The 16,851-nt window shown below is 58.1% G+C and overlaps 2 protein-coding genes across 4 annotated transcripts; one reads left to right on the forward strand and one right to left on the reverse strand.

Annotated features, from left to right (window-relative positions):
- Nucleotides 1-15: 15 nt before the first annotated feature.
- On the reverse strand, nucleotides 16-9,043 carry ODAD3 (outer dynein arm docking complex subunit 3). Its single transcript, XM_049788350.1, has 15 exons — nucleotides 8,967-9,043; nucleotides 8,750-8,877; nucleotides 8,398-8,661; nucleotides 7,399-7,520; nucleotides 7,238-7,315; nucleotides 5,227-5,397; nucleotides 5,018-5,119; nucleotides 4,799-4,924; nucleotides 4,539-4,661; nucleotides 3,761-3,913; nucleotides 2,630-2,790; nucleotides 2,383-2,539; nucleotides 1,840-1,995; nucleotides 991-1,078; nucleotides 16-852 (listed from the first exon to the last, which is right to left on the reverse strand). Exons 1-15 carry the CDS (start codon nucleotides 9,041-9,043, stop codon nucleotides 734-736), a joined length of 2,025 nt encoding a protein of 674 aa, XP_049644307.1. The 3' UTR covers nucleotides 16-733.
- Nucleotides 9,044-9,269: 226 nt separating this feature from the next.
- Nucleotides 9,270-16,291, forward strand: PRKCSH (protein kinase C substrate 80K-H). Of its 3 annotated transcripts, none has more exons than XM_049788545.1 (18): nucleotides 9,270-9,341; nucleotides 9,595-9,752; nucleotides 9,914-10,030; nucleotides 10,182-10,277; nucleotides 10,381-10,438; nucleotides 10,873-10,990; nucleotides 12,505-12,634; nucleotides 12,990-13,074; nucleotides 13,505-13,583; nucleotides 13,857-13,943; nucleotides 14,122-14,292; nucleotides 14,461-14,551; nucleotides 14,864-14,933; nucleotides 15,170-15,259; nucleotides 15,424-15,498; nucleotides 15,576-15,675; nucleotides 15,763-15,920; nucleotides 16,016-16,291. In XM_049788545.1, exons 2-17 carry the CDS (start codon nucleotides 9,677-9,679, stop codon nucleotides 15,904-15,906), a joined length of 1,587 nt encoding a protein of 528 aa, XP_049644502.1. In that variant the 5' UTR covers nucleotides 9,270-9,341; nucleotides 9,595-9,676; the 3' UTR covers nucleotides 15,907-15,920; nucleotides 16,016-16,291. The 3 variants fall into 3 exon arrangements, with proteins under 3 accessions (XP_049644502.1, XP_049644503.1, XP_049644504.1); XM_049788546.1 differs by having other exon boundaries at nucleotides 9,271-9,314; XM_049788547.1 differs by lacking the exon at nucleotides 9,270-9,341 and adding an exon at nucleotides 9,371-9,436.
- Nucleotides 16,292-16,851: the final 560 nt, after the last annotated feature.

Consider the following 16,851-nt stretch of genomic DNA (forward strand, 5'->3'; position numbering starts at 1 on the left):
ACGGCGCAGCCCAGCCGGCCGAGCGAGGCGGAAGGACGAGCGGGCGGGCAGCGGTGGGGCGGAACGGGGCGGGACTGGGCAGGGCAGGGCGGGAGCGGCCGGTCCAGGAGCTCAGCGATGCCCCCCACTGCTCCCCCAGATCCAGGCCACGCCCCAGAGGCGGTCTCCTGCACTGTGGCTGAAATGTCACTTCTGTGCCCAGATGCGGTCCCCAGATGTGGAGTGTGCACAGGTGCCGCACCCCACTCACTACTCAGGTGGAGAGATCAGTTTTGGGGGAGTTAGGGTTTAGTTTGCACAGTTATGAGCAGATGAGGGTCGCTTCCCAGGACAGGGGTGCAGTGGGGGCTCTGTCTGGGACAACTGGGCCGAAAGCCGGGTCAAGGAGAGGCCAGTACCCAGGGGGCCGGTCGGGTGACCTTTATTGCGCGATCCAGTGGCCGGCGCTGACCGCCTGGGTTGATTTACTGTGAGAACGAACGTGGAACGTGGAACGTGGCGCGCCCGGGTCTCCACTTCCCTGCTCGGGGGCGTCACCCCCCGTGCGCGCGGGTGCGCGCGCTCTGGATAGCTCGGGCCCGGTCAGACCTTGCTTGGTCTGGCAGCCTTGAAGAGGCCCCTGGGCCCGCCGCTGGGTGCCGAGGGCTGGGGGGGAGGTGGGGAACTCCGCAGGGGTCCGGAGGTGCCTGCCCGTGGGTTGGGAGTGGGGAGCGCGAGCGCGCAAAACTGGGGTTCAGTTTCTCCTGGGGCGGCCGCGCTTCTTGCTGCGGGATTCGATGAGTTTCTGGGAGCGGATCTTGAGCACCGCGCGGCTCACCACGTCGTTGTCTTCGTCCTCACTCTCCTCTTCGTCTGCGGAGGGCGAGGAGCAGCGGGAATGCTGGGCCCCCTTCGGCGCCTTCGGGTCCCCCCTTTCCCAGCCACGGCCGCCCCACCCCCTGCTTGGCTGGCAGCCCGGGTCGACCCGCCCCTTTCCCTGCTGGAACTCACCGAAGAACTTGTCCTTGGCCGTAGTGGCGCGGGGCATGGGGATGCGGGTGTTGTATGAAGGTAGTTTCCCCTCCAGGTTGGTGAAGAACTGGTGGGGTGCGGGACGGGGTGGGGGGTTAGGCAGGCCCCAGACTTTGCACCAATTCCTCAAAGTTTCCAAGCTCCCGGGGCATCACTGCCCGTCTCTTGATTTTGTTCTGTTTTTGTTTTTGTGCCCAGGGTTACTGCTGGCTCTGCGCTCAGGAATCACTCTTGGTGAGTGAGCTCAGGGGGACTGTAGGGGGGCCAGGAATTGAACCTGGTCCAGCGCCCTCCCCGTTGTGCTAAGTCTCCAGCCCTTGCCCATCTCTTCTGTTTATACTTTTTCCAAGTTTCAGCTACAGGCCAGGGTCTCCACAGCTCCCCATACCGTACCCAATCACATCTTGCCCCCAGCAGGCCCCTCGCCTGGACTCCCCTTAGCTTTTAAAGATCAGACTCATGATCCCTGAACCCCAGTCCCTGCCTAGGCCTCCCAGACCCTCCTGCAGCATCCATGGTCCACTCTGTCTCTCTCTCTCTCTCTCTCTCTCTCTCTCTCTCTCTCTCTCTCTCTCTCTCTCTCTCACACACACACACACACACACACTCACACACACACAGAATAGTGCTCAGAAATCACTCCTGGCGGACTCGGATCATATGGGCTGTCCGGGAGTCGAACCTGAGTTGGCTGCATGCAAGGCCAAGACCCTTCCCACAGTGCTTCAGCGGGGGCCCTCACCCACCCATTGACCCTAGAGCCCATTGTGGTCCCTGAGCCTCCTGCACGGTCTCCCTCCCGGCCCCAAACCCACGCTGCAAGGGCACCTCGCGCTCCATGATGCGCTTCAGCGTCTCCTTCAAGTCCGAACTTTCGAGCTGCGCCTGCAACTTCAGCAGCTTTTCCTCCACCAGGCCCAGCAGGTTGAGCAAATAGTCGGGGGCTTTGGGTTCAAGCTCCTTTTTCGAGAAGACGCTGTCCTCCTGTGGGGGCGGAGCCAGCGCAATGAAAGGGCGTAGCTTTCCATCTAGGGGCGTGGTTTCACACATGGGGGCGGGGCCTCACAGGCTGAGTGAGTGGTCAGCCCTGCGAGGGGTGGAGCCTCTGAGTGCCAGGAAGTGGGGGAGCCACATTTCCTTCAGTGGTGGGCCAACGTGGGATTCCATGAAGTTACAGCGGGATTTCCCTGGGACGTGAGGGATTCTCCTGTGGGTGGGTCTTGCAGGGCCTGGATCCTGCAGGTGGACTGAGGGAGGAGACTAAGGAGGAAACCCCATCTACCTCTTTGGTTGGGGGCGTGTCCTGTGATGTGTGGGCGTGGCTTTCTGCTACTCGGGGGCGTGGCCTACAAGGTTAGGGGCGGGGCCTACCACAGTGATGTGGCTCAGCTTGCGGGCCAGATGCTCCAGGCCGTCCCTGGCCGTGTGCTGCATCTGCAGGGCCCGCTCCAGCTTTTTCTGCACCTCGGAGCGCCGCTCCTCCTGCACCTTGATGCGCGCCTGCAACTCGGCCTTCAGCTTTTGCTCGCTGCAGGGAGCGGGAGGCCTTTCCTGCTGGGGGGGCCAACCGCGAGCCCCCCGCCCCCCAACGCCCAGCTCTCCCTTTCCCTCCTCTCACCTTACCAGCGTGGTCTCCCCCGAGTACTTGAGGTTTTCCAGCTCCTGCTTCAGGCGCCTTTTCTCCTCTTTCAGCTTCTGCAGGATCAGCTCGTTCTCTCTCTTGAGCGTCTCCAACTGCGTGAAGGTGTCGCCCTGAGCCAGGAAGCGCCGAACCACTGCCTGCGTGCCGGGACCAGAGGGCCCAGATTAGAACCAGGTTCGGGAGGGTCGAGAGATAGCATGGAGGTAGTGTGTTTGCCTTGCATGCAGAAGGTCGGTGGTTCGAATCTCGGCATCCCATATGGTCCCCCGAGCCTGCCAGGAGCGATTTCTGAGTGTAGAGCCAGGAGGAACCCCCTGAGCACAGCCGGGAGTGACCCAAAAACCAAAAAGAAAAAAAAAAAGAACCAGGTTCGGGGAGGCGGAAGTGCCCTGCTTCCCCTGGGACACCCACATGTGGGAGTTGCGTGGGGATCTAATTTGGTGGCTTCCTAATTTTGTGAACTGAATGGGTCGGAGACCGCCATTTTTGCAGGGCCTCTCCCTATCCCTCAACTGCTTTCCAGAATCTTTTAGCCTCTTCTGGTGGTGAACCTCGGTGAATCCCTTCAAGAAATTAAGCGCATTGCTGAAGCAATCCACCCACAAAGCAGACTTCTGGGAAGACTGACCACAGTGCCCCTGAGGGACACCCTCCTTACCCCTTGCTCTGAATCCCAGAACTCGGCAGGGTGGTGGCCTGAGAGCTGTGGGAAGATTTGAGAACCCAGAAGGGAAGGACCAGACTGGGTTCCTGGAGATCAGGGTTGGCTAGAACTTGTGGGTTGTAGCAAAGTTCTCACGCCAAGCATGGAGCCCGGGACAGGAGTCCACGTCTCCTGCATTGTAGACTGACACTGGGAAGTCCATGGTGGTCCCACATATGCTGACCAAAAGCCCCAGTCCCTGCAGAGCTGCCTCAAGCAGAAGTGAGTGACCCAGTCGGTAAACAAGGATGGTGGAGCTTGCCCAGAGAGGGGAGCTGAGGAATGGGAGCTGGAGGAGGGTGTGGCACGGGTTAGGTTAGGAAGGGACTGGCCCAGCTGGAAGAGGCCAAGGTGTGGGCTGCAGGGGGGCCTCCCAGGGCACATTCATCTGGGCTGGCACTCACGTGTGTCTCGGCTACACCTGTGGCGTCCTTGACCTTGCTGAAGAGCATCTCCATCTGGTACATGCTCCAGCGCTGCTTCAGTTCCACCTCCTTGGCCTGCAGCTGGTCCAGGATCGTGTCTTCCGACTGCAGCAACATGTTCTCGCGTTGTGTCTGTTATGGGTCAAGAGTTGGGTGTGAGCTGGAAGACTAAGAATTAGGCGGGGTGGTGGATGGGTGAGGAGGGGTGTTGGGAGAAGCAGACCAGAATGGGGTGTAGGGAGGTCAGCACAAACACAGAGGGGGCGGAGCCAGAGAGACAACAGAGCAGTAGGGCATTTGCTTTGCATGCGGCTGACCCAGGACGGACCAAGTTGGATTCCTGGCATCCCATGTGGTTCCCCAAGCTTGCCGGGAGTGATTTCTGAGCACAGAGCCACAAGTAACCCCTGAGATCGCCGAGTGTGGCCTCAAAACCAATAAATTAATAATCAAACTGCTTGGAGAAAACACACATGGGGTCAGGTTGAAGGACTTCAGGGGGACAGGAAAGGGGTGGGGGCACTGAGAGTGGGCGTAGTTCTAAATAGGCGTGGTCTCAAGAAGGGGGCATGGACTGTCATGGCTTGCAGGAGGGGTGGTCTCTAGGCAACCTTAGATTAAGGAGTGGTACTAAAATGAGAGGGGGATCAGACATCCAGAGGCTAGGATGGGAAAAGGCCAATTCCAGGATGTGGGATCCTGGATTCGGAGGAAGGGTGGTGGTGGGGTCACAGCCCTCCTGCCCCAGGCTTCCTACCTTGCGCTCCATGCGTTCGTTCTGCATTTTTCTATCCTCCGCTCTCTTCTTGAACTCAGTGACATAGCGCTCGCGCTTCTTGCGCTCTCTGTAGACAGTCTCCTCCAGAAACTGCAGCTGGTTCTGGAGGGAAGGCGGCCAGGTTGGGGGACAGGGCAGCCAACTGAAGCCTGGAGGTAAGGGTGAGCCTCCCCCTGGAGCAGTAACCCTGATTCTGCATGGCTTCCCTGGGAAACAGGCTAGACTCCTCCATCGCCCACCTTGGCGATGTCCCGGGCATTGATGGCCTCTTGGTTCACCACGTGCAGTTCTTCCAGCTCATGCTTTGTGCGCAGCACTTCGGCCTCCATGGAGTCCAGCCGGTTCTCTAAGTTCAAGCTTTCCTCCTGGGACATGCGACAAGGGGGGCATGAAGGGACTCCCCAGGACCAGCTAGCTGTCCCTGCCTGCCCATCCACCGCCTGCCATACTCGGGCTACCTGGAGATAGGCCTTGAGTTGCAGGTAAACACTAGTGATGTGTTCCGCCTCCTCTGCCTTCATCCGCGCCTTCTCCAGGCGGTTCTCCAGGTTCCGCATGGTCTAGAAGGAACGGAGGGGCCCTGAGCTCCCTCCTGTCCATCTTTTCTCCCAGGCCCCGCCCCATCCTGGGAGGTGGGCGGAGCTTCCTCCCGCCCCTGCCCGCCCACCTTGGCCAAATCCGAGTTGTTGTCCTGCTTCTCCGCCATGTCCAGCTCGCACTTCTGGTGCTGCAGCTGCAGCTCCTCCAGGCGCTTCTGCTTCATGCACACCTGGTGCCGCAGCGCGTTCAGCTGCTTCATCTTCTCGCTCAGCCGGTGGTCCAGGTGCTCCAGGGCCTGCTGCACAGAGAGTGTGGCCGCCGAGACTGAGTCCCTGTCCCCTGTCCCCTGCCCCGATGCCTCCTTCCTTTGCTCCTCCTTCTCCAGATTCTCTCCTTTTTGCCTTTCCATGCTCTGGTCTGGCTGCCCCTTTCTCCATCTCCTTTGCTTTTGAGGGTTCTTGTGGTTTTTTTTTTGGGGGGGTAGGGTTGATGGTATTGGGGTCACACTTAATGCTTCCCAGAGCAACTACTGACTCTGTGCCCAGGAGCAATCCCTGGTGGTACAGGGGGACATATACGATATCAGAGATAAAACCAGAATTCATAGGTTAGGAGCCTGGCTAGTGCCTTCCCTCTGTTCTCTCTGCCATCTAGCCTACCCAACCACTTGGTGACTCAAGTCGTCGTCTCCTTCCTTCCTTCCTTCCTTCCTTCCTTCCTTCCTTCCTTCCTTCCTTCCTTCCTTCCTTCCATCCTTTCTTTCTTTCTTTCTTTCTTTCTTTCTTTCTTTCTTTCTTTCTTTCTTTCTTTCTTTCTTTCTTTCTTTCTTTCTTTCTTTCTTTCTTTCTTTCTTTCTTCTTTCCTTCCTTCCTTCCTTCCTTCCTTTTCTTTCATTCCTTTGTTCCTTTCTCTCTCTTTCTTTAATTCTTTCTTTTGTAGTCATTTAGGGCCACAGGTGCTCAGGGCTTATCCCTGCCTCTGTGCTCAGGGATCACTTCTGGCAGGCTCGAGGGCTATGTGGGAAGTTGGGGGTCAAACGTGGGTTGACCACATGCAAGACACCCCACCTGCTATACTATCACTTCACCTCCCCTTCATAATTTAATTTTAATTTTTGTTTTTGAGGCTGCATCCATCTGTATTCAGTGCTTATACCTGGTTCTGCACTCAGGGACCAATCACTCCTGGTGGACTCAGGACATCATACCAGGTGCCAAGGATTGAACCTAAGTTGGCTGTTTGCAAGGCAAGCAAGCACCTTACCTGCTATACTGTTTCTCTTTTGGTTACTAGATTCAGGATTTTAGCAGTATCTTATACACCAAAGACAGCCACATTGGGCTGTTCCCACTGAACTGGAGCGTATGTCTACCTTTCTTCCATCAAAATTATCACCTTAAAACCACCTTATGTGGGGCCAGAGAGATAGCACAATGGTAAGGAGTTTGCCTTAGACACAGAAGGATGGTGGTTCAAATCCCAGCATCCCATAGGGTATCTGAGCCTGCCAGAAGCGATGTCTAAGGGTAGAGCCAGGAGGAACCCCTGAGTGCTGCCGGGTATGACCCAAAAACCAAAAAAAGGAGATGCTGACCCCAAACTCTGCCATCCAGAACTATTGAGTAGTGCAAGCCTTAGGGCGCAGGTCTTATATGCATAAGGCCCCAAGTTTGACCCCTGGTACCTCATGGGCCCAAGCACTGCTGGATGTGGCTCTCTGGTCAGCCCCAGTAACCAAGGGCCTTAGCAAATAATTGATTACTACAATGTCCCCCAACTCCTAGCTACTGCTTGGGAGATTCCCCAAGATCTTCTTTATTCCACAAACATCATATCTATATCTGTGACCTGGACTGGAGAGATAGGCCATAGGGTAGGTGCTGACTTTGCATGTGACCAACCAGGTTAGATCCTGGCACTGTACAATCACTTCTAGGAGTGAGTCCTGAGCATAGAGATGGGAGTAGGCCCAGAACATAACCAGGTGTGACCCCCACACTTTACAAAACAAAAACAACAAAGCGGAATGTTTAATGCTGGGTAGAGAGTGAGGGAGAGAGAGAGATGATAGGGAGCAGTGGGGAGGGAACCAGTGCTGGAAGGGAGGGAGAAGCCTACCCGGGGTGTGTCTGTCAAACCTGGATGTTCCTGTTCTTCAGATACGGAGCCTCTGACCTCCATTCCTGCATCACTGCCTTCACCACCTTCTCTTCTCCCTGAGAGGGGAGCAGGGGCTTTGTCACTGCACAGCCAGGCCTCCTCCCCAGAAAGGGAAGCGAGGCACCCACTGCTCCCTCACCTGCAGGAGGTCGGCGAGCTGCAGCTGGAGCATCCTGGTCTCTTCACGGAGTTGGATGATAATGTCCAGATTCTTCTTCATGCTCCATTGGGAGCTCTCGGAAAAGGCTTTCCGGTCGCCTTCTGGTGACATACACATGCGGTGTCCCAGGGTGTGTGTATGAGCCCCAACTTCAGTGAGCATGTTGTGATGTGTCAGAACCTCTATGAGGTGTTTTGTAAGTAGCTAATACCAGAGTTGGCCCATGGGTACCTGGCCAGACCCATAGCATGCCCATTGTCTATCCAAGAAAACCTGACTTGTTGGCAGGCTCCAGGTCTCCAAGATCCTAACTCCTGAGTCCAATACCTTAGACTACTATGGAAGATGAGCTGCTAATAATAATAATATAACAATCTGGGGCTGGGTAGTACACCTAGGAGTAGGCTGGCCTTGCATATAGATGCTTTGATGCCTAACATCCCAGAGGGGTCCCTGAGCCAGTCAGAAGTGATTCTTGGGTGTAGAGCCCACGGTAACTCTTGAGGCTAGTTCAAAAAATAAGTAAATAAATAGCCCTTTTTCATCAAGACACTGAAAACAACTTTATACATGGCTTTATACATGCCAGGCCCTATCTAAGGATGTACCCCATTTCATCTACCCATGAGGTCATTCTGGGGTGAAGAAATAGCAACTAGTTGGTCTGAGTCCTTGAAGTCAAACAAGTTGGTCAACCCAATGTCAGGGTCAGGAATTGAGTCTCTAAGATCTATTTTTCACCTCCCGGGACCACAGAAGGGTTGAAAATCCACAACAATAGAAAACATGGTGCCATTGGTGCTGAGCCCAGGGAGAAGTTTCAGAAGAGAGAAGAGGAGAAAGCTTTTCAGAAACGAGGTGCCCGTCCAGATCAAACAATGTCCGTGAGCTATCTAGGTGACCCAGGCCTGGTCAGAGGGGGAGGTGGCCACTGAGAATCCTGAGCCCTTCTCTGCCCGCAGGACCCTTCCTTCTTACCGAGCAGCTGTATCTTCCTTTGTAATTCGGCCACTTGCTTCTGCACGACACCTTTGGGGTAACTGGCTTGCTGGTGCTTGGCCTTGAGGTGTGGTGTGGCCCAAACCTGCCCTTTGCCTTTCCCCTTGCCTCCAGCCTGGGTCTTACTACTGCCTTTGCCCTTGGGAATGGTCGGAATAACTTCTGAAGTAGCCTGGACGGTGCCAGAAGCCCAGCACAGCGGGGACATCATGATGGGATCGGGGCCAAGGGCCCCTGGGGGGCCTGCGGGGGGCAGGAAATATCAACCCTGTCCGGGATTCCTTTGTTCAGGTTCCTTGGACTCTGGGAATGCACTTCCCTACCACTCCACCTGGCCGCTCAGCATCTCCCGGTTGCCAGGCAACCGCCTCCCCCGCCTTCCTCCAGGGTTGCTTTGGAAACCGCCCGCGTTCTATCCTCGCGCCCTCATTGGCTGCCGCCGAGCGCGGTGGGCGGTCTCTATGGGGGCGGGGCAGACCGGAAAACCCGAGGGTCGGGGGCGGGACTCGGAGGTCACGTGATTCTCTCTATTTCCTCCACGTTCTCACTCCCGGCTTTTAGTCACTTTCTTTTTCCGGGATCCGGATCCCGCCACACCCAAAATGGCGGCGCCACGCTCCGCCATTAAGCGCGAACCTGCCGCACTCTCAGCTCCTCGGAGGTTTGGCGAGCGATAAGCCAAGATGGCCGCTGGCGTCAACGTCTCTTTCCCCCACCCGCCCCGCCCCTCGTTCGCCACTCCCAACATGGCGTGTGGCCGCTTCCAGCATGCTGTGCGTACCGGAAGTGACGTATAGTATCCACTTCCGCTTTCTTTCTTGTAGCAGGAACCGTTGTTGCCGGGTTCGGGGTGGGGGGGCGCGGTGGGTAGAGTGACCTTTGCCCCGACACTGCGTGTAGGTGATTTCTACCCGCGGGCCGGGGTGGGTGCCTCAGTTTCCCCTGGTGGAGGGTGTGCATCGTGGGAAGAGTGGGGGGAGCCTGCTTACCTGTTCCCGGCCTGTTGGCGGGAATTGAGGTTCACAGGCCCCTCTCATGTGCTCCCCTCCCCTCCCGCCATTGATTTGAACAGTGTGAGACTCCTCTCCCCTGGGCAGCCTTGGGGAGACCCTCCCCAAATTGGGGTTCTTGCATCTGGAGTAGCTCTGACCGGTCTCCCCTTTGTTGCCCCAGCAGCAACAAAGTGGGGACCCAGCGCAGCTCCCCTGCTCAGCTGCTCCCCAAAACCCGGCTTCCGGCCCCCCAAGTCCCCAGCGTGATGTTACTGTTCCTGCTGCTGCTTCCCCTGTGCGGGGCGGTGGAGGTCAAGCGGCCTCGGGGTGTCTCCCTCACCAGTGAGTGGAAGGCTGGGAGAGGGGGGGTGCAGGGCAGATTCCTGGGGCTCATTTGGGCTCTTCTCATGCCTCCGTTTCCTAGTTGGCCTGGGGTTCAGGGATCCTTCCGTGGATCACCTTCCTGCCCCAGTGAGCCCCCTGCTCCCTGCCCCTCCGCACAGACCATCACTTCTACGATGAGTCGAGACCTTTCACATGCCTCGATGGCTCAGCCACGGTCCCTTTCGACCAGGTCAACGATGACTACTGTGACTGCAAGGACGGCTCGGACGAGCCAGGTGAGGTCCCTTGTTGTATGTTCTCTCCTTCCCTACCTGCTGCTGCTGTACAAACCACCTGGGATTCCTGGAGTTCTGGACACAGGGCACCCCACTTTCCAGTGGAGCCTGTAGCACACTGTGCCAACCCTCTGCTCTTCCTCCTTGGCAGGCACCTCGGCCTGTGCCAATGGCAACTTCCACTGCACCAACACTGGCTACAAGCCCCTGTATATCTCCTCTAGTTGGGTCAACGATGGTGTGTGCGGTAAGTAAGAGATCTGGACTGTGGGAAGTGTGTGAATGGAGGGAGGGGGGTGACCAGCCAGGCTCAAGGTGGTACCAATTTTGTCCCCACCCTGCACCCCTAGACTGCTGTGATGGAACAGACGAGTACAACAGTGGGATTATCTGTGAGAACACCTGCAAGTATGAACCCCACATTCCTACCTGTCCTATCCCTCCCCCCGATCCTGCCTGTTAAGGGGCTCTTAGGGGCATCTCTCTCCTGCTCCACACACCAGCATGGAAACATGTCAGGCCAGAATTTGATCAGGACTTGCACCCTAGTGGCTCAGGGGCTCTACTCTGTGCCCCTGTGAGATGCCCACTGGGAGGCGCCTCCACTGAGTGGGAGGCATTATGGAGTATTGGGGACTGTGGCAAAGAGGCAGTCGCTTACCTGGTCAGGACAGGCCCAGCTGCTGGAGGAAACAGTGCATTGCTGAGCCATCCGGGCATCTGTGTCCCAACACCCTGGGGAACCCACTCAACCCCACGACTCCATGGCCTGGCATCCTGGCTGTCACAGGTGGGCATGGGTGTTTGTCTTGGCCTGTGTGACCCTCCCTGCTCCCCACTAGGGAGAAGGGCCGGAAGGAGAGAGAAACCCTGCAGCACCTGGCTGAGGTCACCCGCGAGGGCTTCCGGCTGAAGAAGATCCTGATCGAGGAGTGGAAGAAGAATCGAGAGGAGAAGGAGGTGCATGAGGGTACAGGGTGATGTGAGGACGCCTACGGTGAGGATGAGCTGTTGGGCGCTGCTCCCCAATGGGGCTGTGGAGGGCCTGGTTCTGTGTCGGAGAACAGGCGGCTGAGTTCACTGGGATTCCTGAGTGTGCTCAAGCCACAGTGGAGTGACCTCACAGCCTGGCATCTGCCAGGTAACCTTTGGCCTCTGGGGGAGGTGAGAGACACCAGGCAGCTGGCCCTGAACTCTGGGGAGTTCAGGCCCAGATCTGACAGCTGAGACCTCCTTTCCCAGGCTGAGGTTCAGTTGGTACCTTGGTTCTTTTTTTTTTTCTGGTTTTTGGTTTTTGGGCCACACCCCGTGACGTTCAGGGGTTACTCCTGGCTATGTGCTTAGAAATTGCTCCTGGGGGACCATATAGGACATCTGGGGATTGAATTGGGGTCCCTCCTAGGTTAGAATGTGCAAGGCAATGCCCTACTGCTTGCACCACTGCTCCATCCCATCCTTGGTTCTTTTTTATTTGTGTTTGTTCTTGGGTCATACCTAGCAGTGCTCAGGACTGACTCCTGACTATGCTCATTCTTGGTGGGGCTCTGGGGACTAGCTGGGGTGCCAGAATCAAACCTGTGTTGGCTGTGTGCAAAGCAGTGCCCTCCCCACTGTGCTAAGGTTCCGGTCCCCGCATTCCATTCTGTTCCGAGATTCCCACCGAGACCTGGGCTGGTGATGCTCTGGGCCTCAGGCTAGAAGGACCCAGAGGGACAAAGTGACACCCAGGGCCACTGGGAAAGGACAGTTGGGGTGGGCACTGTAGGCACAGAGCAGACTCCTACCTTGACCCCCCCCCCTACCCCAAGCACTGATCTGGGGACAGAAATCAGGGCAGACTCCCTGAAAGTGGAGGCCTTTAGGGTCATTCCAAGCTAGTCAGTTAAAGCTGAGAGAGCCTGAGCCTGGAGCAGGGGTCTCAAACTCAATTTACCTGGGGGCCGCAGGAGGCAAAGTCGGGGTGAGGCAGGACCGCATAAGGGATTTCACTTACCGAATATTTGCATTATATAAAAATTGCATTAGTAAGAAAAAAAATCGCATTAAACATTTGCATACCCCGAACGGAACTGCTCGGGGTATGCGATTGTTTAATGTGATTTTTTTTCTTACTAATGCAATTTTTATTGCGATTATTCAATAAGCGAATAATCACAAATACTTTGAAGGCCGGCTGCGGGCCACAAAATGTTGTACTGAGGGCCGCAAACGGCCTGAGAGTTTGAGACCCCTGAACTAGAGGCAGAAGTGTGTGTCTGTATTTGGGATTGCTGCATGTTCTCAGTGTTGTTGGAGCGAACTAGAGGGTTCTCGGGCCGGGTCTCCCAGATGTGCGTGGAATTTACTCCAGTGGTTAATGGGGGCGACCCAACCCCAGCAAGCCAGGGGAGACTCGGGGAGGTGTGTGTTCTGGAAAGGTCTCCCGAGGGCCCCTCCAAGCAGCATGAGAGCAGCCTCGTGCCTTTGTCCCTCAGAGTAAACTCGTGGAGCTGCAGGAGCAGAAGAAGCTGCTGGTGGACCAGGTGGACACACTGCGCGCCACCAAGGAGGAGGCGGAGAAGCCAGAGAAGGAAGCCAAGGAGGAACACCGGAAGCTATGGGAAGGTAGAGCTGGGGGGGGGGGGCACCTCCTGCAGGGGTCTCCGATCCCATTGCCCCACTCATTTTCCCTTTCGGGAGAGCTTCAGCATCCGTGAGCACTTCTTTGGCACTCATGGTTTAACCAATCTTGATGCCCACAGTTCTGCCGGCACCCTTCATTCTATCCCTGAGCCCCTGGGGATGTCATCCAACACCCAAGCCCCCCCCCCACTCCCCCCCACACATAGGCCCATCTGTAGTTGCTTTTGCTCCCCCAGCTCAGGGCGCCTTCGAGCATACTTGTGGGGTGAGGGGAGAGGGCTAGTGGGAAGAGGGCTGGGCAGAGGGTGATGGTGTCCCCCTGGCCCCCCATTCCCAGAGCAGCTGGCCCGGGCACAGAGGGAGCAGGAACAGGCCCGGGTGAGCTTGATCTTCCAGGAACTGGATGATAACATGGATGAGTGGTGAGCGCTGCCTCAGGCACCAGATCTAGGGGTGTATGTGCGGGGGGAGGGGGGCGGTTCCCACTGCTCTCCCCAAGCCTCCTCTGAGACCTCTTTGATGTGTGGCTGCACCCTGGGTGCAGGTGGCCGGGCCAGGCGGGGTGGGCGTCCTGATGGAGATGAAGAGAGGCAAGAAGTCGGTAGCCAAGCAGGAACAGCGTTGGGGGGCTTTGGTGGGTGGAGATACCCACTTGCCTGCTCTCCTCACATACATTCCCTTTTCTTTTCTTGCTCTGAGACCTGCCAGAGTGGGAGCTCGAGCTGAGGGTAATCAGAGGCTCTGTCAGCCTAACATGTTCCTCTGACCACACCCCGAGGCTTAGCAGCCAGTATAAGGGTGGGGCTCACCCCTAAGGGATTCCACCTGCCCCCCCCCCCCCGCCACCCCCAGGGTCTCCGTGGCTGAGCTGCAGACCCACCCGGAGCTGGACACAGATGGGGACGGGACTTTGTCTGAGGAAGAAGCTCAGGTACGGGTCCCACTGCTGGGCCATCTCCAGCCAGGCTCCCTGGGGACCGGCGAGCCCATGTCTTTCTCCTGCACCTCCCACCAGGGTGTGCCCAAGACCCCCCTCCCTTGAGTGTTGGGCTCCTGGGGGATTCCCCCCCAACCACACACACACAAGTAGCCTCTGCTGCCCCTTTTGGCCTCTGAGCCAGCCCAGCCCAGCCTTGATCCCAGCAGGGTGCTCCAGTGCCCGGTACCCCGATCCTGAGCCACCCCCGTCCCGTGCTCCACACAGGCCCTCCTCGGCGGAGACTCGAGGGTGGACAACGCTGCCTTCTTGGACCGGGTCTGGGCGACCATCAAGGACAAGTATCAGACGGAGGTCAGTGGGGAGCATCGCAGAGGACCCTCACAGGGCACTTGAGCTGCCAGTGGCTCCCCAAAACCTTACACCCCAGCTGGCCCTTCCTTAGCCAGGACTGGGCGAGGGCAGGAGTGCTGGGTGGGCCGGGCCGTGAGGTCACATGTGGCAGGTTCCAGCCCGTCCCTGTGCCTGCCAGGCCTTGTCCCCCGACTCGCAACCTGCGGAGCCCGAGCAACGAGAACTACCCCCGGTACCCCTGGAGGAGGAAGAGGAGGAGGAAGAAGAGCAGGAGGAGGAGGAGGAAGAGGAACCGGAGGAGGAAGAGGAGCCGGAGGAGGCCCAGATGCCAGGGGAGCAGCCCCCCCAGGTGAGTGGGTGGGGAGAAGGCTGGGGCTGGGTAGATGGGGCAGGGCTCGGTGGATGGGAGGGACTGGGCGTGGCCTAGTGGATGGACGTGGCTGTTTTTGGGTGAGGAATCAGGCTGATTGGGTGGGTGGGGATTGGGCATGGCCTCCCTGACAGACCCCGCCCACAGGAGGCCCCGCCCCCGGCCGCCAGCCCTACCCGGGAGGACCCCGCATCCCAAATGCCGCCATACGATGATTACACCCAGAGCCTAATCGATGGTGAGTGGGGTGGGGGGGTCCCCAAAGGCCAGCGCCTAACAGCCCCCAAGGGCCCTTCCTCTGCCTCCTCGCTGGCGCCAGCAGATTGTTCGAGCACCCCTGGTGGATGGAGAGCTTGCTGCACCCCAGAAGCCTAGTCTGGTTCCCGGGGGAGTCCCAGTGGGAACCTGCGCTGCAAGGAGGGGTCTGCCCCCCACCCAGGGGAGAGGGGATAGACTTGGCGCAGGGGTAGGGTGGGGGAGCTGCCATGTCCCACCCCGCCTCCCTGCCTCTGGGAGCAGGGACCCACTCTGACCTTTTCCCACTCTCCAGCTGCCCAGAAGGCCCGCAGTGAATTCGAGGAGGCTGAGCGGTCGCTGAAGGACATGCAGGAGACCATCAGGTACAGAACCCCCTTTCCCCACCCCCACAGTGCCCCTGCCCTCTCCCTGCCTCCACCTCCCCAGAGATGATGGTAATGGGGAGTCGCTGAGGCAACCGCGGTGAGGCAGAGCCAAGGGCAGGCTGGGGCGGCTTTGGCTGTGCCAGGCTCCCCGAGGGCCCTAGGGAAGGGGAGTCCCACCCCCACCCCAGCGTGGCCCTCAAGAGGCTCCTCTCCCCCCCCCATACCCTCTGCAGGAACCTGGAGCAGGAAATTTCCTTCGACTTCGGGCCCAGCGGCGAGTTCTCTTACCTCTACAGCCAGTGCTATGAACTCGCCACCAATGAGTGGGTGCTACCTGACACCCAGCATCAGGGATCTGGGGGGTTCCGAGCAGTCACAGGGAGGGGTTGTTTGCAGGGCGCTGGGTGCAGTCTTGGAGGCCTGGGGCCCCCTCCATCTGTTGTCAGTCTTTCCCCCCACTCCATATGTCTGTCCTGTCCCACCACAGGTATGTGTACCGGCTGTGCCCCTTCAAACTGGTCTCGCAGAAGCCCAAACACGGGGGCTCCCCCACCAGTCTCGGGTGAGTGGGCACCCCACCCGCTACCCCTGTCCCTGCAGCCAGCCTGCAGCCCTGAGCATCCCCGAATGTTCCCGCAGCACGTGGGGCTCATGGGCCGGGCCTGAGCATGACAGGTACAGCGCCATGAAGTATGAACAGGGCACCGGCTGCTGGCAGGGCCCCAACCGCTCCACCACCGTGAGTACCCCCCTGCGCCGGTCAGGGGTGCCAGGCCCCGGGTCCGTCCCCCCAACCCCCCAGCCCTGAGCCCCGCCATGCTTCCAGGTGCGGCTACTGTGCGGGAAGGAGACGGTGGTGACCAGCACCACGGAGCCCAGCCGTTGCGAGTACCTCATGGAGCTGACGACGCCCGCCGCCTGCCCCGAAGTACCCCCTGAGCTACCTGGGGACGACCACGATGAGCTCTGAGTTGCCTTGTAAAGGTGGGGGAGCCGGGGGGTACGGGGAGCCCCCTAAAAACTCCCTCCCCCCGCGATCTCCATCTTCATTCTTGTCTGTGCTGCTGCTTCTGCCCCAGAACCACAAGGCATGGAACCAGCCAACACCCGGGTGCCAGAAGCTGTGTGGGGGACCCAGGCTCCTCCCTTTGGGGGCCGGACAGGGCAGAGGGCCATTTCCTAGGCCCCCATGGCCTCCAGTGATGCAGTACAGGAGTACACAGCCCTCCCAGGACCCCTCTTCTGCTCACCCACACACACCCAGAGCACTGGCTCTGGATGGGATTGTGGGGACCTGTGACCTCAAAACAACTACTGTGATTGGGACCTCAAAACAATAAATGTGATTGGCTCCAGGTACCTGCACCTTGCTGTTTTACTGCGGGTGTGTGTGTGTGTGTGTGGAGGGGGGGTGGGGGTGGGGAAGGGGAGGAGCTGCCTTGAGGGTTTCCACTTCTCTGGTCACCCTGATCTGAGGCCCTTCATTCTGGGTTACATCTGGGCTAGGCCCAAGGGTGATCATAGCTGGGGTTCCCCCAAGGGCATTCACACCTAGACTCATCCTGAGGATGCTCACACCTGGGGCTGGGGGTTTTCACAGCAGGTGAGTCACCCTGGGAACATCACCCCCTGGTCACACCAGGCCTTGCTGACCAGATTTACCCCCCAGTCCTGGGCATGGACCAGGGACAACCATTGACCTCCCCTCCCCGCTTGGCCACTGCCCAGAGAGCCCATCGAGGCTATAAGATTCTGAACTTTTTATTTTCTGGCATGAAAAGTACAAATAATTAAACAATTCCATGTAAAAGTCTGTTACCGCGGCCAGGCCTGTAATCCCGGTAATAAATAGTCTAAACGCAACGCAAAGTGTTTTTCCTTGGGGTTTGGGGTCGGGATGTTTTTTTTTTTTTGT

This window comes from Suncus etruscus, chromosome 15, assembly GCF_024139225.1.
Source record: "Suncus etruscus isolate mSunEtr1 chromosome 15, mSunEtr1.pri.cur, whole genome shotgun sequence".
NCBI lineage: Eukaryota > Metazoa > Chordata > Mammalia > Eulipotyphla > Soricidae > Suncus > Suncus etruscus.

Coding starts and splice junctions, on each gene's coding strand:
- ODAD3 (XM_049788350.1), bottom strand. CDS start 9,043: ATGGCGGAGCGTGGCGCCGCCATTTTGGGTGTGGCGGGATCCGGATCC. Junction 2,791..3,760: donor CAGGTGTAGCCGAGACACAC/GTGAGTGCCAGC, acceptor CCCGGCACGCAG/GCAGTGGTTCGGCGCTTCCT. Junction 853..990: donor GGCCAAGGACAAGTTCTTCG/GTGAGTTCCAGC, acceptor CGCCCTCCGCAG/ACGAAGAGGAGAGTGAGGAC.
- PRKCSH (XM_049788545.1), top strand. CDS start 9,677: ATGTTACTGTTCCTGCTGCTGCTTCCCCTGTGCGGGGCGGTGGAGGTC. Junction 14,552..14,863: donor CACCCAGAGCCTAATCGATG/GTGAGTGGGGTG, acceptor CCCACTCTCCAG/CTGCCCAGAAGGCCCGCAGT. Junction 15,676..15,762: donor GCCCCAACCGCTCCACCACC/GTGAGTACCCCC, acceptor CCATGCTTCCAG/GTGCGGCTACTGTGCGGGAA.